The sequence below is a fragment of the Telopea speciosissima genome, chromosome 11, assembly GCF_018873765.1.
Source record: "Telopea speciosissima isolate NSW1024214 ecotype Mountain lineage chromosome 11, Tspe_v1, whole genome shotgun sequence".
Lineage (NCBI taxonomy): Eukaryota > Viridiplantae > Streptophyta > Magnoliopsida > Proteales > Proteaceae > Telopea > Telopea speciosissima.
In genome coordinates, this window is record NC_057926.1 from 36,883,683 (window position 1) to 36,909,360 (window position 25,678).

At 41.1% G+C, this 25,678-nt stretch overlaps 1 protein-coding gene across 4 annotated transcripts in view; it reads right to left on the bottom strand.

The window, feature by feature from the left end:
• Positions 1-25,678, bottom strand: part of LOC122646209 (probable inactive shikimate kinase like 2, chloroplastic) — a 76,672-nt gene that overhangs the window by 25,938 nt on the left and 25,056 nt on the right. For 2 of the 4 annotated variants that reach the window (XM_043839710.1, XM_043839708.1), the window contains exons 5-8: positions 16,495-16,498; positions 10,444-10,454; positions 4,895-4,946; positions 4,678-4,796 (exon numbers count right to left, since the gene is read on the bottom strand). In XM_043839710.1, the coding sequence (XP_043695645.1) occupies positions 4,678-4,796; positions 4,895-4,946; positions 10,444-10,454; positions 16,495-16,498 (186 nt within the window). Of the gene's footprint in view, positions 1-4,677; positions 4,797-4,894; positions 4,959-10,443; positions 10,455-16,494; positions 16,499-25,678 lie in introns of all 4 variants that reach the window. The other 2 variants (XM_043839711.1, XM_043839709.1) reach the window with 1 other exon arrangement.

Sequence of the window (25,678 nt, forward strand, 5' to 3'; positions counted from 1 at the left end):
TGTCACGGGATATCACTCCCAGGACTTAATTATAAGTCCTTCATAGGTTAATTATCATTTAAACACTTAGAAGAATCAAGTTTTACAAATTAATTCTAATATGGCCAAACCAAACAGATCTTAGTAGCCTTACCTATATAAGGAAGACTTAGCCTTAGAATTCATTTCTAACTAAAACCAGAATTTGGTTTTGCTCTGGAGAAGAAGAAAAAAGAGGGAAAACTTGGAGAACTAACTATTGGAGAGAGAAGGTCTAGGAAAAGCTGGCCGGCTGAGATTGCTGCTTATCTCTACTACTGAGTACCTCAGGTAGGCTGTTAAACCCTTACTAATCTGCCCAATTCTTCTTCTCCCTTGAAATTCTGCTGAGTTCATAACTCAGTCCACCCAAAAGCCTAGAAATTAGGGCAATTTGATTTAAACCCCTCAGACCCAACATGCATTTGGGTAAATTCATCCTAATTGAAGTTCCCTTCTACTTCCCTAAGCCAATTTGGGATTTGGGGTCTATGCATGGCCTTCTTCCTCTCTTTTTTGGTTTCAACTGGGTTTAGAACCCAATCAAACCCAAAACTTAGAAATTAGGCAAAATAGTATAGAATCTCCAAACCATACATGCATTTGGGTTGATTTGACCCAAATACTATGTTCTTTGCTCCCTTGAAGCCTTTTCATGATTTTGGTACCGTGCATGTCAAGATCCATGAAAATAAACCCCAAACCCCTATTCTGTTTTGACTATCGGATTTAGAGTCTGTGACCCTTGCGGTCGACCGGTTGGCCTGGTGTCCCTGTTTTGTTCCCAAATGGTTAGGGCTTTTGCTTAGGTTTATCTCATGACGTAATTCATGTTGTGTATTGATAATTTAGGCTGTGTATCTTCTGTTGGTGAGGTTAAAGTGTGAGTTGGAACTCTCTTTTGGCTAGGTTGTTTCTTCAACTCAAGGTAGAGAATTTTGACCTTAATTTGTGAAGTTTTTCTTACTGTCTTTGCTTTTATGCTTGCTGCATCTGTTCATACACCATGTTAGTTGTTAAGATTCATATATGTTGATAGTCTTTTCTTTTGCATTAGATGTATGCATGATGTTAGGATGCATTTCATACTGCATTTGCATATTATTAATATGTTCTATGATTGTTATGAATGAAATGTTGATGAAACTGATTTACTATCTTCTTACTACTGTAACATATGACATCATGTTAGAATGCATATGGCTAGGTTATCATAAACTCTGTGTTACGACCTTTGCCAACAGGGGTGAGGTGTTGGATAACCCGTGGCAGGTCTAAAGGGTAAATTCCGGAATGCCATTCACTATCCCAGGTCTGAAGAGTATATACCAGAATGGGAACAACCAGTAGGGTTAGCATTGAGGGTCCGCCGGGGTCTAACGTGTACATTCCGGAACTGGCGGGTCTTCACCATAGTAGAGTGGTATTCTCTGGTGACCGATGTTTGGTTTGCGTTTCCGGGACCGAGGATATCATACCTACTACAGTAGCATTTATACCTCATGAGACTTAGAACTGTTGCTAGATGCATACTTAGCTTTAAGACCATGCATCATGGACTATTTACATCTGTTTGCATGTTTTCCCTTGCTGGGCTCAATGGAGCTCATCCCTCGGTATAGCTTTATTTTAGACATGGCAGCTGGCGTGATGTTGATGGATGTGGAGTTGGATGGGCACAAAGATGTACGTGATGTTGATAGCTGTACTTATTGGCTACTACTTGAAGATGCTGGATGATGGGTTATGTTTTGATCAACTTATGATATTTCTTTTTTGTAAGTTAATCTTGTTGGATATTATGTATTTATATAAGAATGATTGTAAAGCTTAGATCAACAGCATGGTTAAGTAAATACTTATGCTATCATTCAGTACCCTGCTATTTAAGTTCATAATAGTATTTTGTTCTTCCGCTGCATTCTCTGATTTCCATATAGATCATTATGACTTTTAACTGTGAGGTAGGCCACTGAACTGAGATCCTGGTGGTTTTGGGAATGTCTGTGGACATTTGGTCACATAACCCGGGCAAGTCTGGGTAGGGTTTGACAGCAAGAGACTCTTCAAGACCCTAAATGGAAGGCAACTATGATGGAGGAAATGCATGCCGCTGCAAAAAATGGCACTTCGGATTTAGTACCACTTCCTCCCCAAAAAAAAAACACTTAGTTACAAGTGGGTGTTCACAGTCAAACACAACTCTGATGGCACAGTAGAAAGATATAAAGCTAGATTGGTTGCTAGGGGGTTTACCCAAACATATGGCCTGGACTATCAGGAAACCTTTACCCCAATTGCCAAGCTGAACACCATCCGAGTAATATTGTCATGTGTTGTCAACCTTGGTTGGGAGCTGCAACAATTGAATGTGAAGAATGCATTTCTTAAAGGGGAGTTAGAGGAAGAAGTTTACCTAGATGTTCCTCCAGGATTTGGTACTAGGGAAACTCATGGAAAGGTATGCAAGCTCAAACGTACCCTTTATGGCTTAAAGCAGTCCCCTAGAGCTTGGTTTGGCAGATTCCACAGTGCTATGGTGAAGTTTGGATATACCCAGAGTAATGCTAATCACACCCTCTTCATCAAGAAGTCCGGAACTAAAATTACCATCCTCATTGTGTATGTGGATGATATAGTTGTCAAGGGCAGCAATTTGAAGGAAATTAAGAGCTTGAAACTGTTGGGCTAGTTCCCCTGATGACCGCCGATCCACTTCTGGCTATTGTACTCTCGTTGGAGGTAATTTGGTGACCTGGCAAAGTAAGAAGCAAACTGTTGTTGCCCAGGCTGAATTTCGTGTCATGTCCCATTGCATATGTGAGTTAATGTGGCTTCAGGGACTACTGACTGATCTAGCAATTCCTACTTCACTGCCCATAATGTTGTATTATGACAACAAGTCTGCTATTAGTATTGCTCATAACCCGGTCCAGCATGATCGCACCAAGCATGTGGAGATAGATCATCACTTCATCAAAGAGAAACTCGAGCAAGGACTGATCTGTATTCCCTTTGTTAAGTCTGACGACCAGTTAGCTGATATCTTCACTAAGGGGTTGAGTAGTAAAGTTTTTTGTCCTCTTGTATGCAAGTTGGGCATGTGTGATATCCATGCTCCAACTTGAAGGGGGTGCTGTAATATGGGATATAAGGGTAGAATTGTCCTAGGTGTTTTATGTTGTGTTGCCCTAGGGGTATTTCTGTCCTTGTATTCTCAGTACATTTATTATAAATAGACATGTGATTGTGTCCAATTGACACAAGTCACAATTCCCAAAGTTATCAATTTATAAGTATCGGTGCGTATTGTATTGTATTGGCCGACACATATTGGTATTAGTGGATATCGATACACTACTTACCGATACGAAACTTAGTTTTCAAAAAAGAAATTGTATTGACTAATATCAGGAACGATACAGTCCAATATGGTCTGATACGGATTGATACACGTAAGATACACTTGAGACACCTCCTTTAAATCTGCAAAACACAAACTTCTTCTTCTTCTTCTTTTTCGCATCACTAGATTAGATAAAATGACTCAAATCCTTGCATCAAGCTGAAATTATTTATATATTGCATAATAAGGAGTTTATGCTTCAAAACTAACTGTAATATGTATCATAAGCACATCCATGCATTTATTGATCATTTCCATGTGTATCTTTAGTGAATATTGCATCTCTCTGATACGGTACGATACATCTTAAAATCACCCCTCTGATACAATACCCGATACTTAAATCCTAGGATTTATCCTAGGATAAATCCTTGGATAGGATCAATGGAGGAGAAGAAGAGAGAGAATCTGTTGTGTCATCCAACAGATGAAGATAAAAAATAAAAAAGAAAGAAGGGAAAGAGAGATCTTATCGCAGGACAGAGAAGGAAGAGAAAACAAAAACTGCAAGAGAGAGAGAGCAACTTGGAATCTTTAGGCAACAGACACAATCTCTCAAAATTATCCACTAACAACTCAATCATAGGAAGTGATCACATCTACTAATTAAAAAAAAATCAAAATTCTTACTTGGACTCTAGACAGATAACATACTTTCCTTCCTAACATTACAAACAATAGGACTCCTTTCTTTACTAACTTGTATCCCACGACTAACCAAATTAAATATAATATTATAAGTTCCTAAATATCCTAATTGATGCTAACAAAAGAACCACTAACAGCTTGTCGACTCCTATTTTAAATAACTATAAATTACAATTTTCTCCACATTAAAATAAAAAGATAAATATACCCCTGGTTAGAAAAATTCAGTTCTATGATAGTTAAGACTAATAGAAACCACTCGATATGGATATTGGACTGCCTGTGCATAACCATCTCAACAACCTCACTAAATAGCTCCTCATGACAAGAAGATTAGAGAGTTTTAAGCTTCCATAAAGCCTCCGCTGCTAATATGTACCATGTTGGATACTCCATCCCAGCAAAGGAGAAGATATGCATTAAAAAAAAAAAAAAAAATCCCAAAACACTACCACAATAATAACTATTCATCAATGAACAAATTTTGAAACCTAATGATTTATAACACGGATAAATGGTAGTTTCCATTCTTTATAAACCAAAGGGACTACAAAATATTCTTAAGACTTTTGATTGGTGCTGCTTACCCAAACAAAGCAACATACCTGTAGCTTCAGATTGTGACAACCATACGGTAAACCCTGCATAAAGATGCCGCCATTTATCAGTCCTCCCAGCAGCTCCATGAGTTCCTCCTAGTGTTGCTACAACAGCACGAACATGACTGCAAATAAAGGAAACCATGGAATATTATCCTACATTTTTTCAAACAGGGGAAAAAGGAAAAAGAAAAACTAACCTGAATCAACCCTAAGACCATACCTACTGAGGCTTTCAAATACAGCAGCTTCTGCTTCTGCTACAGAATCTACTCCTGAAATCACCCCTGGAAGTGACTACACTTGTTAATCCACTGCAACATCGTGAATGCAAAGTCATTGGGCTATGTTTAACGAGAAAATCTGCAAGTCAAGCCTTAGAAATACTCTATTTTTAACAGAAAATAGACCAACTGATGCAGATCAGTGGTAATTCAACAAGTACCGACGTAGAAGCAAAAGAAAATCCAAACAATGGCTTATGATTCTGATTTGAACCATTTTTTGGTTCAAACAAAACCGAACTACGGTTCAGCATAAATCATGGGGTTTAGTTGGATATTATATTTCATTAAGTTATTGTTTATTTCCTCATTTATTAAGATGGGATAGAGTCTTGTCTGAATAGAACTTCTATTCCAACAGTGGATAGAGTTTTAATCATGTGAGAAACCTATTCCAGGGGGTTAAGATAGAGTTTTATTCTTGTGGGACACTAATTCCAGCTTTAGTGGAAGGATGTTTCCTATGCTTACTCTAATTTATCTTCCCTATTTTAAGCATGCTTCAGTTTCTATATAAGCATGTAAAGCCTAGAGCCTACCCCACAATTTCTATATTGAATAAAGCTTTTCTTTTCTGCCCTATGTTATGTGAGACTCAGAATGTATTGAGAGATGCAATGCAACCCTTGATGAGATGCTAAGGTAGAAGTAATGAGATTCCAATCAAGTTCCAAGTGAGAGGCTTGGATCATATCCCTTTCTGCTCTTTTTCTTTATTCACAGTTCCTGCAAACAGGTCAATTCTTAACCCTAATTTCCTGCACATGTTAATGGACTGAGTGTAATAATTTTCTCTCATATCTAACTGGGATTTCAGATCAGTTTTTATATTCTGCAATCACATCTCCTATACTTCAGTTCTCTATTTTCAAGATTCAATATTTGATCTGTTTTGTGAGTTTCCTTCTAATGTAGTTCCAATTTATATGCTAAACCAGTACCAAAACAGAGTGACAAATAATTAGATTTGGGAAAAAACACATAAAGGAAAATCAACAGGTCAGATCAGACTGAAAGCCTGGTTGAGTTCCCCATTTAGAGAGTATAAGCTTTGCTGAAAATTTCAGCAAGACTGGATCTGCTGATGTGGGCCAATCCTATTTACACTAGGACAAGGCTAAAACTGTCAACCTGAGGGTCAGAATAACGATCAGGTTGCAAAAGTTATATAGTCCAACTGTTGTAATTTGGGTTTAAGGTTATTTTGGAAATACTTGTAAGTATGCGTTGCCCTAAGGGTATACTTGTAATTTGCTCCTTTTTTCCCTTCTATTGTAAATAGAACATGGTTGTGCTCTCTAGAGATACAAGTCATTATTCTCTCTGTTAGTAGAGACTATGTATTGTCTCGATATAGCTAGTGCTAATACCGAGATATGTCAGTAGGGGTAGTTTAGGTATTATGATGTGTTTTCTATTTTCTTATTTTCCTGTTGTGTCCCTTGGTTCCTCTAAGTGATTATATATTGAATGAAGTGGGAGCTCTAACACTAAGTTGAGACTCCCAAAGTTACACAAAACCTATTGTCTCTAATTGCTCTCTCACATGCCTAAAGGGGGGTGACCCAAACGACGATGCCACCATGTACTTCAGCCAATGCAGTTGCGGACGAATCTGGGAGAGTAGCCTGGGATACCAATGCTGATGGGGAACTATCAAGCAAGTAAAGACCACCAGCCACCTTACCACAGCCAATCGTATTTCCCGTCACCAAGTCCTAAAAAAGACAATGATCAGGAAAAGAAGTTACTTCGCAATTTAGGTCCCAGGTAAGACTGCTAATAGAAAGTAAATTAGTAGAAAACTTGGGAACGTGCAAAACAAAAGAGAGTGACAAGGTTGGAGTGCACTTGATGATGCATTGATGCCCTTCCTAGAAACAGAAGAGAGGGAACCATTAGCCACTCGGACTTTGGTATTACCTGACAAAGGATAGTACTAGGAAAACTGAGTGGGAGAACCGGTCATGTGGTCAGTAGCCCCTGAGTCAATAATCCAGGAATCGGATATGACAGAGGAACTATGGCCACAAAAGAAATTCCTGGGTTGTCAGACGGAGAAGAAAAGGTGGTTTAGAGGTCCCTGACAGGGAAATAGTCGAGGCTACAAATGGAGGTGGCGAAGAAGATGAGTCCAACTGAGTTACCAGACTAAGCAAAGTATGGAGAACCTAAGAAAGAGATTGGTCAGCAACAGTGCCTTCAAATGAGGTATAATGTGCTCTGGCAGAAGAGGGACGACTTTGCCCACGACCCCGAGTATCATCGGATGCCCATGCAATTTCCAACACCTTTCACGGGTATGGCGTTCCTTGTCACAATAGTCACACTTCATTGGAGCCCAATCAGAAGTAGGACGATCACCAGTACCACGGAGAGACCACCAATGGGTGGATTTTGAAAACTAGTGGACAAGGTTGATCATTCCTAAGAAACTGGGCGGACCATGGCATTACAACGACTGTCCTCTTATTGCACCATGGTATAACCTGCTCAAGCGTCAGATAAGGATCCCAATTCAGAACATTCGAATCTGATCAAGCTCAATATTAAGTCCTGCGAGAAAGTCGAAGACACGAAGACCATCCTCTCATTTTTTAAATGCAGTAGCCTCAGTTTCACATGTAATGGTAAAAGACCCATAAAAATCTAACTGTTGCCACATGATACGCAGAGTGGAATAATACTGGGAAAGAGATAACTCCGCTTGTTTGGTAGCATGGATTTTCTGGCGAAGTTCATAACATTGGGCAGCATTACCGACTTGAGAATACGTGTCTTTGACTGTCTTCAGCAGTGTCAAGGAGTAAATAGACCCCGGACATGGTAGGATCCATGGAGTTGATGAGATAGGACATCACAAGAAAATTAGATGTCATCCATTGGTCTTGGGAAGGACCAGCAGTGATAGGCATAACAACAGCTCCTGTAAGGTAGCCTGAAAGACCACAAGCACCAATGGCAAGGAAGCAAGATCGCGCCCACATCAAATAATCGCTACCATTTGATTTAATGGAGCTAGCAAGGAATGGAAGAAGATCACGTTGATTGACTCCTTCCTGTCCAGTAGATGCGGAGGAGATCTCAGAATCACCCATGGTTGCTGGTCAGAGATAAATCACAAATACATCAACATGTCGTGGATCCGAAGGAAAACATCAACTTCTGAGAATCGAAGGATAATCAAACCATGGAATGGTCAAAAAATCCCTTGGTGGGAGAAAAACTCACCACCAAGGGTGAAACCGAGAGAGAGGCGAGGGTGGTGGAGCCACTTAATGCAAAAGTCGACCTCGAACCAGAGAAACCAGCGAGAGATCGATTGCAGCTAGGATCAACACAATAAGGATGAACAAACTGAATAACTGAATTTTTTATTGTGTTGAGTTATGTAACCCGATAAGGGTATTTTGGGTTTTTTACCTTTTCTCTTGTTTATTCTCTGTTATAAGAATAGTCGGCTATACAGAGGCAGTATTGTAATTGTACTCATAAGTGAAAAATATAAATGAAGCAGCTGTGAGTGAAGGAAACAATTCACTCAAGCCATTCTCCCATTCTTCTCTCATTCTTCTGACATGGTATCAGAGCAGGCAGGGGTCACGGTATCGAGTCCCCGTGGGAGCGGGCAGGTGTTAAAAAATTATTTATCCACCCGTGTCCCCCCTTGGATAGTCCGCCGTGTTAGAGCTCTTATTTGATATATATATTGTTTGCTCCCTTTCCTACAAGGTCAGCCTTTTAGAGGATGAGTTTTTATGTGACACTTGTATCTTAGTATTAGAAGAGAGAACTGAGAGAATGCTTGAGTAATCGAAATAGATCACCCAGGCCCTTTATTTATAATAATTGAATTACACTAAATCAAAGTACAAATAGGAATGCAGCCTCAGTCCTAATCTTATTAGGAATTCCTAATACAACTAGGAATACCAAATATAGAACTAGGCTGAGGGAAAAACAATAATAAAGAAGAAAAGCCCTAGTCCTAGCCGAGATATGACTAGGAATCTAGGATTACATAAAATATAATAACCATAAAAATAAAGCAGAAAAAGACCAGAATACCCCTACGGTGGGTACCGTAGGGGTATTCTGGTATATCTTTAACACTCCCCCTCAAGTTGGAGCAAAAATATCAAGCATGCCCAACTTGACTAGGCTAGGATGAAAGACCTGGCCAGGCAGTCCCTTGGTGAACATATCAGCAAGCTGATCAGTAGACCTCATATAAGGAACACAAATAAGGCCTTCCTCTAACTTTTCCTTGATAAAATGCCGATCCACCTCTACATGCTTTGTGTGATCATGCTGTACCGGATTATGTGCAATGCTAATGGCAGCCTTGTTATCGCAATACAGCATCATAGGAAGGCGAATAGCAACGCCAAGATCTTGTAGCAAACCTTTTAACCAGAGTAGCTCACAAATACCTTGTGCCATAGCACGAAATTCTGCCTCAGCACTAGAACGGGCCACCACATTTTGCTTCTTGCTACGCCATGTGACAAGATTACTACCCACAAAAGAACAGTAACCAGAAATAGACTTCCGGTCCGGGGATCCTGCCCACTCAGTACCAGTATACGCCTCAATGCGTAGGTGACCATGGGGAGCCAAGAGAATTCCTTTTCCAGGAGCGGACTTCAAGTAGTGCAGAATCCGAAGAACAGCCTCCATGTGTGAAGTATAGGAATCATGCATAAACTGACTGACAAGACTAACAGCAACGGCAATATCGGGACGAGTATGAGAGAGATAAATCAATTTTCCCTCTAGTCTTTGATATCGCCCTTTATCAACTGGATCACCCTCCTTTTCCTTGAGACGAACATTTGCATCCATAGGAGTATCTGAAGGACTGCATCCTAACAAACCAGTCTCAGTCAGTAGGTCTAGGACATTTTCGTTGGGAAAGAAAGATGCCTTTGGAAGATCTGGCAACTTCAATCCCACGAAAATACCTTAATTTTCCTAGATCCTTAATTTCAAACTCTTGACCAAGAAATGTCTTCAACTTGCTAATCTCCACACTATCATTGCCAGTGACCACAATATCATCCACGTAGACTATCAAGATAGTGAGTTTTTCGCCTACTCTCTTGATAAAGAGAGGGTGATCTGCATTACTCTGCTTGTAGCCTACAGAAACCATTGCTTTGTGAAACCGGCCAAACCATGCTCGGGGAGACTGTTTCAACCCATAGAGAGCACGTTTCAATCTGCATACCTTTCCTCGATTGTTGTCAGAAGAAAACCCTGGTGGAATGTCCATGTAAACTTCTTCATCGAGTTCCCCATTGAGGAAGGCATTCTTCACATCAAGCTGTTGTAAGTCCCATCCAAGGTTAATTGCACAAGATAATAGTACTCGGACAGTATTCAGCTTAGCGACAGGAGCAAAGGTCTCCTGGTAGTCTATCCCATATGTCTGAGTAAATCCTTTGGCCACGAGGCGTGCCTTATACCTATCCACAGTTCCATCCACCTTCTGCTTCACTACAAACACCCACTTGCATCCAACAATTCGCTTCTCTGGTGGAAGAGTCATAAGCTCCCATGTGTTATTTTTTTTCAAGGCGTCCATTTCTTCCATCATAGCTGCCTTCCACTTTCCATCTGTAAGGGCTTCCTGCCAATTTTGAGGAATTCGAACAGAAGAAAGCGAGGAAACAAATGTACGAAAGGATGGAGACAAAGATTCATAAGAAACAACATGAGATAAAGGATGTTGAGTGCAAGTTCTCACACCCTTGCAAACAGCAATGGGGAGATCCAAAGAAGAAGTATTACCAGGTGGAGAAGTAGGTTCCGGAGCCGGAGTTAGCAATTGGACGGGAACAGGTGTTACAGTGGATAGAAGCTCCCTAGTTTTGGTCTTATTCCTTGAAAAAACCTTCAAATTTGTCACATCAATCCTTCGCTGAAATTCACCAATGGTTCTTTGGACTGGGGTGACCTCCCCTTAAGCAGGAATTGTGGAAACCTCCCCCTGTACAAGACCATCTTCCTCTGAAGGAGAATGGGGAAACTCCTCCTGTGTAGGAATATCTCCCCCTGGCATAGGGGGAAGGGTAGGGGTAGGCATACTAGGAACAGTAGGGACAGCAGGAGTACACTCCTCATAAACATGCCTAAGAGGGGGGTCTATGGTCAACACATCTTCACTAGAACTCTCCCCCTGAAGAGGTGGGGACGAATAATACGAGAGAGTTTCATGAAAGATAACATCCATACTGACCATGGTATGGCGGGCAGGAGGATAATAACACTTGTACCCTTTTTTAGTGGGAGAGTAACCCAAAAATATGCAGCGGAGACTACGGGGCTCTAGTTTGCCAAGAGATCTAGTATCCCTAGCATAACAGACACACCCAAACACCTTAGGTGGAACAATATAAAAGGAAGAGCCATGTAAAAGCTCAATAGGGGACTTGGAAGTAAGAACCCGAGTCAGCAGCCTATTAATCAAATAGGCTGCAGTAAGGACAGCATCCCCCCAATAAAAGGAGGGAACAGTACGGGCAAACATTAAGGCCCAAGCCAATTCCAAGAGATGGCGTTTCTTCCTCTCAGCCACACCATTTTGGGCTAGGGTATCAACACAACTGGTTTGGTGTAAAATGCCATAGGCAGAAAGGTATCTTTGGAACTGACCTTCCATATATTCTGTCCCATTATCGCTCCTCAAAATTTTTAGAGAGGCATGAAACTGGGTTTGGATCATGTTATGGAAATGCTGAAAACAGGAGAAGACTTCACTTTTGTTATGCATGAGGTATACCCAGGTGAAACGGGAATGACAGTCAATAAATGTAACAAACCATCACTGGCCATGAAGAGAGGCCTTGCGACTAGGGCCCCACACATCAGTATGAACTAAGTGAAATAGGGAAGAACTTCTTTTATTAGATATAGGATAAATGGAGCGTGTCTGTTTGGCCAAGACACAAGGCTCACAAAAAAATTCTTCCTTATTACAATCTTTAAACAAAGTGGGAAACAAAAGAGATAAAGTGCCCAAAGAGGGGTGTCCTAACCTAGAATGCCATTGGTGCAATTCAGAAGAAAAAGAAGATGGCTGACATAATTGAGATGGTAAAGTCTGTTGTGGTCCATCATCAAGGAGACACAATCCACCATGCAGCCTACCCGATCCAATCGTCCTCCTCGAGTCCAGTTCCTGAAATACACAATGAGTAGGAAAAAAAATCACTTTGCAATTCAAATTCTTGGTAATACTACTAATAGAGAGAAGATTAGTAGTAAATTTTGGAATGTGCAAAACAGAGGATAGAGTAAGTGAAGGGGAGCAGCTGATGGACCCCTTTCCTGAAACAGAGGAGAGGGAACCATCAGCTACCCGAACTTTATCTTTGCCAGAAGAAGGGGAATATTGATGAAAAAGGTTAGAAGAACCTGTCATGTGATCAGTGGCACCGGAGTCTATAATCCAAGGAGCGGAGACAACCGATGCACAGTGACCAGCAAAAGGAATACCTGAGCGGGCAAAGTGGGAACCTGATGGTGTAGAGTAGGCGGCAGGAATAGATGTAGTGGAAGACTATAACATACGCCGGAGGGCCTGGAACTCCTCCTGGGAGAAACTATTATCAGCAGTGGGTGCCGGAGCTACACTTTCAGTGTGATTGGCTTTGTTTTTAGGTTTAGCACGGCCACGTTTAGCCTCAAAATCAGCCGGCATCCCATGTAATTTCCAGCACTGAGCCTTAGTGTGATATAGTTTATTGCAATGTTCACACTTGACAGGCTCCTTTGAAGGGGCAGCAGCAGTAGCAGTGGCAGTAGCAGTAGAGTCAGATGAAGTGCCTTTAAAACCAGCAGCCTGTAGGGCTGATCTCTCAACAGAGGTACCTATCATCATTGCAGCCCGACGTGTTTCTTCAGTGAGAACATAAGAGAAGGCTTGCTCCAATGTAGGGAAAGGCACCCTACCAAGGACTTGCACACCTATGGGGTCATAATCAGCATTAAGACCAGCCAGGAAGTCATAAACACGAAACTTATCCACGTAGGCTGAATAAGCAGTAACATCAGCAGCTGTAGTGGGCTGAAAGGGGGCATAGTGATCTAATTGTTGCCACAAACTTTTGAGGACAGCATAGTACTTAGTCACTGACAGCTCCTTTTGGGTAGTAGAATGGAGTGTCTTGCGAATGTCATACACCTATGCATCATTCCCCAATTGGCCATAAGTGCCCTTAGCAGCAGCCCATATTTGTGCAGCTGTGTCAAGAAGAAGATACTGGCTGGAAAGGTCTTGTGGTATGGAGTTCAAGATAAAAGACATAACCATAGCATCATTGGCAGCCCATCGGGTCTTGGCAGTGCCCTCTTCAGTAGGCTGTTTGGAGGTACCATTAAGATGCCCACAGAGTCCCCTACCAGCCACAGTCAAGGAGAGAAACCTGGCTCATATGAGATAATTTGTTCCATCAAGTTTAATAGAAGCAGCATAAGGGAGGAATTCTGTCCGCGGCTGAGAATCACCTCCAGAGTTGGCCGTGGTCATTTCTGAGTCCCCCATTGTTTAGAAAAAATAGTTGCAGCAAAATTGAAATAAAACCTTGATAGAGTAATCCCTTTGGCAGAAAACTACAGGGATTAGAAAGGCAGAAACAAGCAGCCCTAATTCCAGAATCGATAAGCAGGGTTTTAGAGGAAAACCCTAGAAGAGAAAATCGATTGGGAGTTAGGGGTCTTCAAAGCAGTGATAGAAGACTGCAGAATCAGCATTAAAAGTTGATGAAGATCCTCAAAAAAAGTAGCCCACGCAGAGAACAGAGAGAAACCAGATCGAAGATTGGTAGGGTTTTTCAGCCAAACCCTAAAGTAACTTGATATGGTGAGAGCCTGCAATGCTGGGGAAGAAAAAGTCGAGACAGCAGCTATCCAAAAAAACCTGCAGAGGTGGATCTCAAGAAGAAAAGCAGCTTCAATTGCCAAGGGAAGACTGATCTTCAATAGGGAGAACTCCAAAAAAAATTGCAGAGATGTGGGCAGCAGCTATCGAACCAAAAAAACCTGTTAAATCATCAATTGTTGAGGTGATCAGATTAGGGCAGCATCTATCTTACAGATCACCTCATTAGATCTGCCCTAACTGAGGGGAAAAAAAAAAAAAAAGAGAAAAAAATTGGAGAAGATCGAGTGGTAAAAAAAGGTTGAGAAGAGAACAATGGAAGGAAGGAGGGGGGTTAGGAACCAGGCTAGATCGAAAACATCTGCTTTGATACCATATTAGAAGAGAGAACTGAGAGAATGCTTGAGTGATCAAAATAGATCACCCAGGCCCTTTATTTATAATAATTGAATTACACTAAATCAAAGTACAAATAGGAATGCAGCCTCCGTCCTAATCCTATTAGGAATTCCTAATACAACTAGGAATACCAAATATAGAACTAGGCTGAGGGAAAAATAATAATAAAGAAGAAAAGCCTTAGTCCTAGCCGAGATATGACTAGGAATCTAGGATTACATAAAATATAATAACCATAAAAATAAAGCAGAAAAGACCAGAATACCCCTACGGTGGGTATTCTGGTATATCTTTAACACTTAGCTAATAAGCAAACTCGTTCCACACTTCCACTTACTCTTCAATCAATAAAAGAAGTACTTCTCCATTTGCTTTAGTTCATACTGATATGTGGGGCCTTGCCCGTTCTGTTTCTATTTCTGGTCGTAGATGGTTTATTTCCTTCATTGATTGCTTCACTAGGACCACTTGGGTGTGTATGATGCAGCACAAGAGTGAGGTTTTTCGATGTTTCCAGCACTTCCATCGTATGATTTAGACCCAATTCAATTCCACATTACAAATTCTGCGAAGTGATAATGGCAGAGAATACATGGAAGGCCAGTTCCAAACCTATTTGGCTAAGAATGACATCCTCCATCAAACCAGCTATGTAGACACCCTTGCCCAGAATGGAGTCGCCGAAAAGAAAAATCAGCACCTTTTGGAAGTGGCTAGAGCCATTAGGTTTGCACGGCAGGTTCCTCCTCAATATTAGAGTGATGCTATCCTCACCGTTGTCTACCTCATCAACCGTATGCCTACCCTTGTACTTGATGGTCATACTCCTGTTGACCTCCTTCAAGGTTCTTCCTCCTTTGTGATTCCCCCAAAAATCTTTGGTTGTGTATGAGATGCTCGCAATCATCATCTTCATGGTAAGCTCGATCCTCGGAGCATCCGGTGTATATTTTTGGGCTACTCGGCCACCCAGAAAGGATACAAAGGTTATCATCCACCTTCTCGGCGTACATTTGTTACCATGGACATTGTCTTCCATGAATCCCTGCCATATTATTCTCAGCCACCTCTTCAGGGGGAGCATGATCTAGTATTTGAAGATGTGTCCGATCCTCTACCATCTTCTATTCAGGGGGAGCCAACTTCTCTCTAGTTTGCTTCCTATTCAGGGGGAGCGCACGCAGACCAGTGAGTCAAATTCCTATGGATTAAGTCTACACCAGAAGCACGAAGAGCAAGTTGAGACTACCACTACTGTACCACTTCTCCAACCGTCAGAGCTTGATCCAGATCCAGATTCCGCTGCATTAGCTGGTTCCCTCTCTTAATTTACCCATTGCTGTCTATAAAGGCATTAGATCTTACACCCAACATCCTATCACCAATTTCGTTTCCTATGATGCTTTGTCTCCTTCCTATCGTGCTTTTGTGTCCTCTCTTTCCTCTATTTCTATTCCTCAAAAATGGCAGGAGGCAATGATGGCAAATCCAAAGTGGAAAGCAACCATGTTGGAAGAGATGATGGCCTTATCCAAAAATGAGACATGGGAGATGGTGACTCTTCCTTCAGGCAAGAAAACAGTGAGATGCAAATAGGTGTTTGTTGTCAAGCAAAAGCCTGATGGAACAGTGGACAGATATAAGACCAGGCTGGTGGCCAAGGGCTTTACCTAGACCTATGGGATTGATTATCAGGAGACATTTGCCCCAGTGGCAAAGTTGAACACCGTTCGGGTTCTGCTATCATATGCTGTCAATCTTGGTTAGGATTTGCAGCAACTAGACGTGAAAAATGCATTCCTTCATGGAGAGCTGGAGGAGGAAGTCTATATGGAGGTCCCTCCAGGTTTTTCTTGTGACAAAACTCATGGGAAGGTTTGCAGACTGAAGAGAGCATTATATGGGCTGAAACAATCTCCTCGGGCTTGGTTTGGCAGGTTCCATAAAGCAATGATCTCTGTAGGATACAAACAGAGCAATGCTGATCACACCTTGTTCATCAAGCAGAATGGAGATAAGGTTACCCTTCTCATAGTCTATGTCGATGACATAGTGGTTACTGGCAATGATGCAGATGAAGTCTCTCACCTAAAGACTTTCTTGGGACGAGAATTTGAAATAAATGACCTAGGACAGCTCAGGTATTTTCTTGGGATTGAAGTTGCCCGTTCTCCTAAAGGCATCTTTCTCTCCCAAAGGAAATATGTTCTAGACTTACTCTCAGAGACTGGTTTGTTAGGATGTCACCCATGTGACACCCCTTTGGAGGCTACTACTTGTCTACAAGAAAAGGATGGTGATCCTGTTGATAAGGGGCGTTATCAGAGGTTGGTGGGTAAACTAATCTATCTCTCCCATACTAGACCAGACATTGCATTTGCTGTTAGTTTGGTCAGTTAGTTCATGCATGATCCCTACTCCACCCATATGGTTGTTGTTCTTCGTATTCTCCACTACTTGAAGTCAGCTCCAGGGAAAGGGATTCTCCTATCCCCACATGATCATCTTCACATTGAAGCTTACACAGATGCTGACTGGGGTGGTAACCCTGACAGAAAGTCCACTTCAAGCTATTGTACCTTTGTAGGAGGTAACCTTGCTACATGGCGAAGTAAAAAGCAAAATGTGGTGGCTAGGTCCAGCACTGAAGCAGAATTCCGTGCCTATGGCTTCAGAGTTTACTCCAGGATATTGGTGGTTCTGTTCATCGTCCAATGATGTTGTACTGTGACAACAAAGCAACAATCAACATTGCTCACATCCAATGCAACATGATCGTACCAAGCATGTGGAGATCGACAGACACTTTATCAAGGAGAAGTTAGAAAATGGGCAGATTTGTATACCCTTTGTGAAATCTGATGACCAACTTGCAGATGTATTCACCAAAGGGTTAAGTGGGAAGTTATTTCATCCTAGTCTAGTCAAGTTGGGCATGTGTGATATCTATGCACCAACTTGAGGGGGAGTGTTGAGTATGTAACCCGATAAGGGTATTTTGGGTTTTTTATCTTTTCTCTTGTTTATTCCCTGTTATAAGCATAGTCGGCTATACAGGAGCAATATTGTAATTGTGCGTATAAGTGAAAAATATAAATGAAGGCGCTGCGAGTAAAGGAAATAATTCACTCAAGCCATTCACCCATTCTTCTCTCATTCTTCTAACATATTGCTTCTTTTTTTTTTGTTTAGAAATGAAAGAAGAACATAAAAAAAAAAAAGGATAAGAAGAAGAAGGGGGGATAGGGATAGTAGGCTATCTCAACCTTGGGCCTCTCACCCACAGCTATCTCAGCTGTTGAACACAAGTCTTCCCAGACCAAACACTTGCAAGCAAGCAATAGAAATTCCATTAATCAAGTCTTAATTCAAGTACAACTGATGGGGCCTATTTATAGCTTGGCCTAAGCTTCACAAAATAGAAAGTCTCAAAATAGAAACCAAACAAAAATAGAAACTAAATCTAACTAAAAGGAAACAAAGGACTGAAATAGAAACTTAACAAAATAGAGACTTCTAAATAATAGTAAGCCTACTTTCTAAATCTGAATTAGAAACTAGTACTAACTTGCTAAAACTGAATTTAGAAACTATCTAATCTCCTATTACAACCAAACTGGAAAATAGAAACAAGGTAAACTACATAGCTAAACAAAAATAAGAACAAAGTTGTCCATATGTGCCCAAATGACTGTTCACGTGAACAGCAACTCGGATACTGTTCATGTGAACAGTAACTCTCTTTTTTTTTTTTTAAAATTTCTGTCTTGGTCTCTTATCTTCTTCTTGCTTCTCTCGGGGCTGGGGCTGCCTTAGGTGATGCTCCATCGAACCAACAAAAACATGCCACATCATCAGACCAAGCTACCTCTTTCAGTAGTCGAATCCCACAACCAAGGTTCTAAAACTCGGTCTCGACCAGGTCGAGTTTACCGAGATCTCGGCGAGACAATGTATTTTTTTTTTTATGTTTCGGTGGGCATATGGCCATAGTTGGTTCCGAAACTTTAAGGTAAGCTTGTTTTAGGCTTAATACACATATTTAAAGGTTCAAATTAAAGAAAAAAAAACACCCAATTTGGTGTTTTGGATTTACACTCTTGGTTGGCAGTAAAGGCCGAACCCTTAATATAATATTGCCTATTCTACACATTGTTTGAATGATATGAAACATAATTGGCAAGTAAAACAAGTAAATTATGCACATAATATTGAATAATTATTTAAGAAATAGTTAAAGACTTAAAGTTTCTACTACAAACCACAAGATACAATGAAGTGTTCACAATGCATACTACATAGACACCAAACCTAAGCACAATGAATAATACATAAGTCATAGATACCTTACTAACCTAGTCTTCCACGTCTTAACTCACAAGTCCCAACAATACAATACTATGACTCTATGAGTACTGTGGAGGTCGAAATTCTTGAAATATTCGAGATTTCACCGAGATTCTCGAAATATTAAAAATCTCGGTTGACTTTTTCGAGATTTGACATTTTGTTGTTTCGTATCATATCTCGTCTCGACTAGCTCGAGTTTACCGAGATTTCCAAGATCTCGGCGAGATTTTGAACTATGCCCACAACCTTGTTGGGCTGGTTTTGGGGCTTGTTTCTGCGGGTACATATGGACTTGTGATCTACATCACCGCTAGAAGAGGTGGGAGGTGGAGGTGGTGGAGACGGTGAAGGATGTAGGTGGCGGAGGTGGTGGTTAAAACCGAGAAGGGAAGGGAGAGATGATGGCGGCGGTGATTGGTGATTGCAGCACAAAAATCGAGAAGGAGAAAGAGAAAGACAATAGAGAGAGAGAGAGAGAGAGAGAGAGATCCTAGGGTTTCGTGATGAGAACCATTAGGGTTCGGATCTCGAAGTGGATCCCCGCTCTGAGACCATGTGGAGATTTGAGAATAATGGCTTGTGACTTTATGATCACAGCCCCTCTTTATTTATAAAAGACAAGAGAACATTCTAGAATAGAAACAAGGACAGAAATACACCTAGGACAAAATTTCCCATCGAACCCATTTTGCAACAATATTATTAGAGCTGACCTGGGAGTAGCCCCGATTCAAGATAAGCTATGAGAAAGTCGACTGAGGTGGCATGGTCATGTTCAACGGAAGCCTTCGGATGTTCCGGTTTGGAAGAATAACTCGATTCTGATTGAAGGTTCTAAAAGAGCTAGGGGCAGACCTAAAATGACCCTACAAGAAGTGGTGAGGATAGACATGCTTAGTTTAGGTCTTGCTCCAAGTATGACATCGAATAGAGCTGTTTGGAGGGAAAGGATCCACGTTGCTGACCCCGGTTACTGTGTATAAGACTGATTTGTTGTTGTTGTTGATGCATTCCTTTTCTTTTCCTTTGTCTTTTTATCTTATCTTCGCTAGGATCCATGTAGCCGACCCCATTTAGTTGGGATAAGGCTGAGTTGTTGTTGTTGTAGAGGGCGGGCCTTGGTGCAAAAGTAAAGGTTGCTCCATTGTGACCAAGTGGTCACGGGTTCGAGTCTGGAAACAGCTTCTCTGCGAAAGCAAGGGTAAGGCTGCATACATTATGACCCTAATGTAAGGCTAGATAGGAACTATCCAACCCCAGTCAGGATCACAGGCACAACTCAAATACAGGTACTGGTTCAGACTTGTAACAGTATATAAACTCAATCCAAATAGTAAATAAACAAGGTCATAACAGTCCTTTGAACTCTCCCATAACATCCAAAATACATCTAGAATAATCCTCGGAAAAGATATGTGAGTATGTGACAGCAGCCAAACAACCCTATCACAGACTCAAAACTGTGGGCAAAACTTAGATATAAACTTGATATAAAATGTCACATCTCCAGCCAAGAGTTTAGGAAGACATTACCATTGACTGGAAGGAACAATAAGGTGAATCAGCCCTCCAAAAATCAGCTTCAATGGATGGCTATAGACTGAGATATGACAGGATAACAGAAATAGAAAGTTAGACAGTACGTTCAAAATTAGAAACTTAATGTATATCTTCAGATTCAGCTGGCAGAATCATAGTTGTTAAGGTGTCTATGTGAACCAAGGCACTGGAGGGGGCTAAAAACCAAGTCGACACCAACAAGGCGACAAGGTGTCGCCTTGTTTGAATCAAGGCAAGAGAAAGGTGCCTGGACGTCTAAGCGACGCCTTGCCAACTATGGGCAGAATTGCTCCAAATTTGGGTCAACTGTAGGCCACAATAAGGGGATTCTGTGCTCCAAATATCTCCCAATTCTAGTGACTGATTGTAGGCATATGGTGGACGAAGTTGCAGCAGAAAATAGAAACAAAACTCAGCCGCTGGTGTGATTTGACTCTCAGATCAGAAACTTTGATAACAGCACTTGGGGACTTCAATATAGACTTTGGTAGACGAACTCAGCAGCACTTAAGGGAATCGGATGATCTCAGTTGTGCACAGGAAATAAACTCATAGTAGGGAACAGAAATTGATGGATAGAAGAAGGGGGATGTTGATAGAATGGCTATCTCAGCCAGGGCATCTCACCCTTTCTCAACCTCTCTCAGGACAATGGGTTTCCAAAGGCAAACTTCTATTCATCATTCAAATCATGGGGACTCCCTTGGAGTCTTACATTATATAGAACTTTGTTTCTAAAAATAAAACTTGAAAAACTTGCTGCCTAAGTAACTCTAACTTAGTTGTTTGTTAGACAACTATTACAAAAACACAAATAGAAAGAAACAAAAATAGAAACTTCTAAATAAAAGCTAAAATCTACTTTCCAAATCGGAAATTTGAATTTAAGCACAAAATAGAAAGTAGATGAAATGCTGGATTATTTCTTCTCCACGCAATCTGGTATTGGGCCCCCATAAAAGGCAGTATCGGCTGTGACACAGTACCACGTGAACAGTAGCTTGGGTACTGTTCACATGAACAGTAACTTTTCTGAATTCTATTTTGGTCCTTCTCTTCAAGCTTCAATCTACATCAGACCCCGCAGTAGCGGGAGCCTCGTGCACTGCTTATGCCCTTTTGTTTTTAATCTATTTACTTCTGTATGCTGTTCTGAGATCAGTCCATATTCTGCTATCAGTCCTTGGTTCTAGAACAATCCTAATCCAACTAGGATCTTCTCTAACATTGAATCTAACCGTTGGATTGGTTCCAGATTCTGTTATTCTGTTCTCTTAATAGAGTAGAGTATAATAGAATAGGGTATTCCATCAAATTCTGACCCGATGGATCGACCCGATCCGATGGAGGAGTATTTTTATTCTTTACCCATCTTATTGTAAAATGAGGTGAGATTTGGGGTTTTCGATTTAGGGTTTCTGGGAGACAATTGCAGCACCATTTTGGGTGTTCTTGAGAGATCTCCACTGTAAATTTCTTCGATTTACAAAACGAAACATCTTCAGCTTCGCCCATGGACGTAGCACATCATATTGGTGTGTGAACCACATTAAAATTTCCATGTCATCTTGCTTTGTTTTCGTTTCTGTTCGTATTTGCATTGGTGTTTGTTCTAACAGGTTATACACTTAAAGAGATTTTTCTCCTCTACATGTTTGAAGTTTCCATTATTAGCTAGATAATTCATTAACAACAACAAACTCAGCCTTATCCCAACTTAATGGGGTCAGCTACATGGATCCAAACAAGACAAGATACGGATGATAAATGAGATGAGAAATGCAAAAAAGGAAAATTGGTAAATGAAAGATGGGAAGTCAAAGGAAAAAGAAGGCTGGAAGATAAAAGTAAGAGGAAAAAGGCACAGCCCAGCAAGTCAAGATAATCTCAGTTAAATGGGGTGAGCGACATGGATCCTTGCTCTCCAATAGGCTCTATCTGAGGTCATACTTGGTACAAGGCCTAGACTATTCATGTCCTTCCTCACAACTTCCTGTTGGATTGTATGGACTAGAATACCATGGGGTTTTTCTGGACTTTTAACTCTTTCTATTATGTGTACAGCCATCTCGGCTATGCTTCTATTCTCAGCTTCTTCTTTCTCTTCTCTCTCTCGATCTTCCTCTCCTCTCCTCTCTTTTCTTCTTTTGCTCTCTATTCTCACAATAGGGCAGCACTGATGAGGTAATCAATAGACCCAGCTGCAGCCCTCCATCACCTCATTCAATGCTACATAATTCTGCTCAATAGGACCCAGCACCCTGGCTGCAATATTTGAAGCTTCAAGTTTTTGGATTGATTCCATCTCAACTACAAGGAACCAATCTCCCTTATTGAAGATCAAGAACTGCAGCAGGATTTTTTTTGGGATAAGCTCCTATCTCAAACCATATTGAAGACCTCCTTAGATCGAATTTTTTTCAAAAACAAGGTTTTCTCAAAACCCTGACACATATCAATCTCGGAGCTGCTGATTTCTTTAGGCGCTGATATTTTGAGGAGTGATCAAGCCCTTCTAGAACCACACTCGAGCCAAGTTTCAGCCCCATCCAGTGTTTTTTTGAAGACTTCTCTCAGTTAAGTTTTTAGGTTAGAGCTGCAAGGAAAAGAAGAAGAAAGAGGAAGAGAAGAGAGGAAGAAGGAAACAAGGGAGAAGAGAAGAACGTGTTACGGTTGTAAGAGTTGTGTGTGAGAGTCTTCTCCACACAGCTATATTGATTCATTGATAATAATAAACATATTACATCCACCTCCCTAGGGAGGTAAAAGGTAAAAAAGGAAAAGAGAAAGAAAATATATAATAGGACTGCTAGAACTTAACCAGTTCCTAAAATACCCTTAGACCAAACATCTAATAACTCTAACGCTCCCCCTCAAGCTGGAGAATAAATGTCATGCATTCCCAGCTTGCATAAGAGAGTACCAAACTGAAGAGAGGCAAGTCCCTTGGTGAAGATGTCTGCCAGTTGATCACCAACCTTTACAAAAGGAGTACAAATGCAGCCAGAGTCTATCTTCTCCTTGATGAAGTGTCGATCAACTTCAATGTGCTTGGTTCTATCATGTTGTACTGGATTGTGGGCAATACTGATGGCAGCCTTGTTGTCACAGTAGAGTCTCATAGGGCCTTCAGTGTCAAACCCCAGTTCCTGAACTAGTCTTTTCAACCATATGAGTTCACACATTCCATGAGCCATAGCTCTAAATTCTGCCTCGGCACTGGATCTAGCTACAACCGACTGTTTTTTGCTTCTCCATGTAACCAAGTTACCTCCCACAAAAGTACAATAGCCGGAGGTAGACCTCCTGTCTGTGATGGATCCAGCCTAATCAGCATCAGTAAAACCTTCCACTCTCAGGTGGTTGTGCCTAGCATACAACAGTCCTTTCCCTGGGCACGACTTCAAATATCTATGAATACGATACACAGCATCTAAATGGCCACTCTTGGGGGCATGCATAAATTGGCTCACTACTCCCACTGCATAGGAAATATCCAGGCATGTCATAGAAAGGTAAATAAGCTTCTCAACTAGCCTCTGGTACTTTCCCGCATCAACAAGAGAAGGACCACAATCTTCTCCTAGTTTGTGATTCTGCTCAATAGGAGAACTTGCTGGTTTGCAGCCTAACATCCCTGTCTCTATCAACAAATCAAGCACAAACTTTCGTTGACATGTTAATTCTTCCCTTGGTCCTTGATACTTCAATGCCTAAGAAATACTTCAAGGGACCCAAATCTTTGATTTCAAACTGTTTAGCCAAGTAGATTTTCAATTTTTCTATCTCAGCCATATCATCTCCAGTGACTACAATATCATCAACATAGACAATGAGGGTTGTGATGGTACTATTGCCCCACTTAGTAAAGAGAGTGTGGTCAGCTTGACTCTGGGAATATCCATTCTTTAGAATAGCCTGTCGGAAGCACTCAAACCATGCCTTTGGTGACTGTTTGAGTCCATATAGTGCCTTCTTGAGGAGACACACCTTCCCTTCGGCTGAAGGTATTTTGAAGCCTAGTGGGGGTTGCACGTACACTTCTTCTTCCAAGTCACAATGAAGAAAGGCATTCTTCACATCTAAGTGATATAATGGCCAATTTTATTGGCAGCCAATCATAAAAGAACTCTTATAGAGCTATGCTTAGCCACAGGAGCAAATGTCTCCTGATAGTTAATCCCATAGACTTGACTGTACCCCTTGGCTACCAACCTCGCTTTGTTTCTATCAACAGTACCATCAGATTTATACTTAATTATATAGACCCATCTGCATCCAACTAGGACACATCCCTTGGGAAGATCCACCAATTGCCAAGTACCATTCTTTTCAAGAGCCATCATCTCTTTGGACAAGGCTTGTCTCCACTTTGGGTCAGACATAGCATCAGTAACATTCTTGGGAATAGAAGCTGTAGAGAGAGCAGTAATAAAGGCAAGACCTGTAGGAGAAAGAGCATGATAGGAAATAAACTGGGCTATAGGATTAGTACAAGCTCTTTTCCCCTTTCTAACAACAATAGGAAGGCCTAAATCAGATGGAGGAGAAGGGATATCACTTGATTGAGGAGAATGAATCACAGGATGTGGATCTGGATCCAAAGAGGACTCTTGGTAGGTCTTCTTTCCTTCATTATGCAAGCCTTCACCTCTCTTGTATTTAATGTGGTAATCCTTCTCCTTACCAAAACCACTATCTGCAACCAAATCTGTATTCACATCCACATCCACATCCACAGCCCTGTGCTTTCCAATGTCAAGCATAAAGGGAGAGATAGGTAAAGGATAATGAAGGAAATCAGCAACCTGTTCACTTCCACAATTCTCCCCCTGAAAATGATGCTGAGATGGTACAAAGAAAGGGACAAACTCAAGGAAAGTGACATCTTTAGAGGTGAGGCACCTGCGAGAAGATGGGTAATAGCACTTGTAACCTTTGGTAGTAGAAGAGTACCCAAGAAAGAGACACTTGAGAGCTTTGGGATCAAGTTTAGTACGATGTGATTTGTTAACATGCACATAACAAACACAGCCAAAGACTCTAGGAGGAAGAGAGAAAGCAGAAACCTGTGAAGATAAGATTTCTAAGGGAGATTTGAAATCAAGAAGTTTGGTAGGCATGCGATTAATGAGAAAGGAAGCAGTGAAAAGAGCTACAGACCAGAAGGTCTTAGGAACATGCATGCCAAACAAGAGACTACGGGTGATCTCCAATAAATGGTGATTTTTCCTCTCAGCAACCCCATTTTGTTGGGGTGTGTCAACACACGTGAGCTGATGGATAATGTCATTATTAGTAAAGAAGGCTTGGAGGCCACCAAACATGTATTCTCCTCCTTTATCAGATCGAACAATTTTGATACGAGTATCAAACTGAGTAAGAATCATCTAATAAAAATCCTTAAATGCATCACAAACATCACTTTTATGTTTCATAAGAATAGTCCAAGTAGCACGAGAAAAGTCATCAACAAATGACATAAGTATGCATAATATGGAAAGGAGCAGCAGTTCTATTACAATGATAT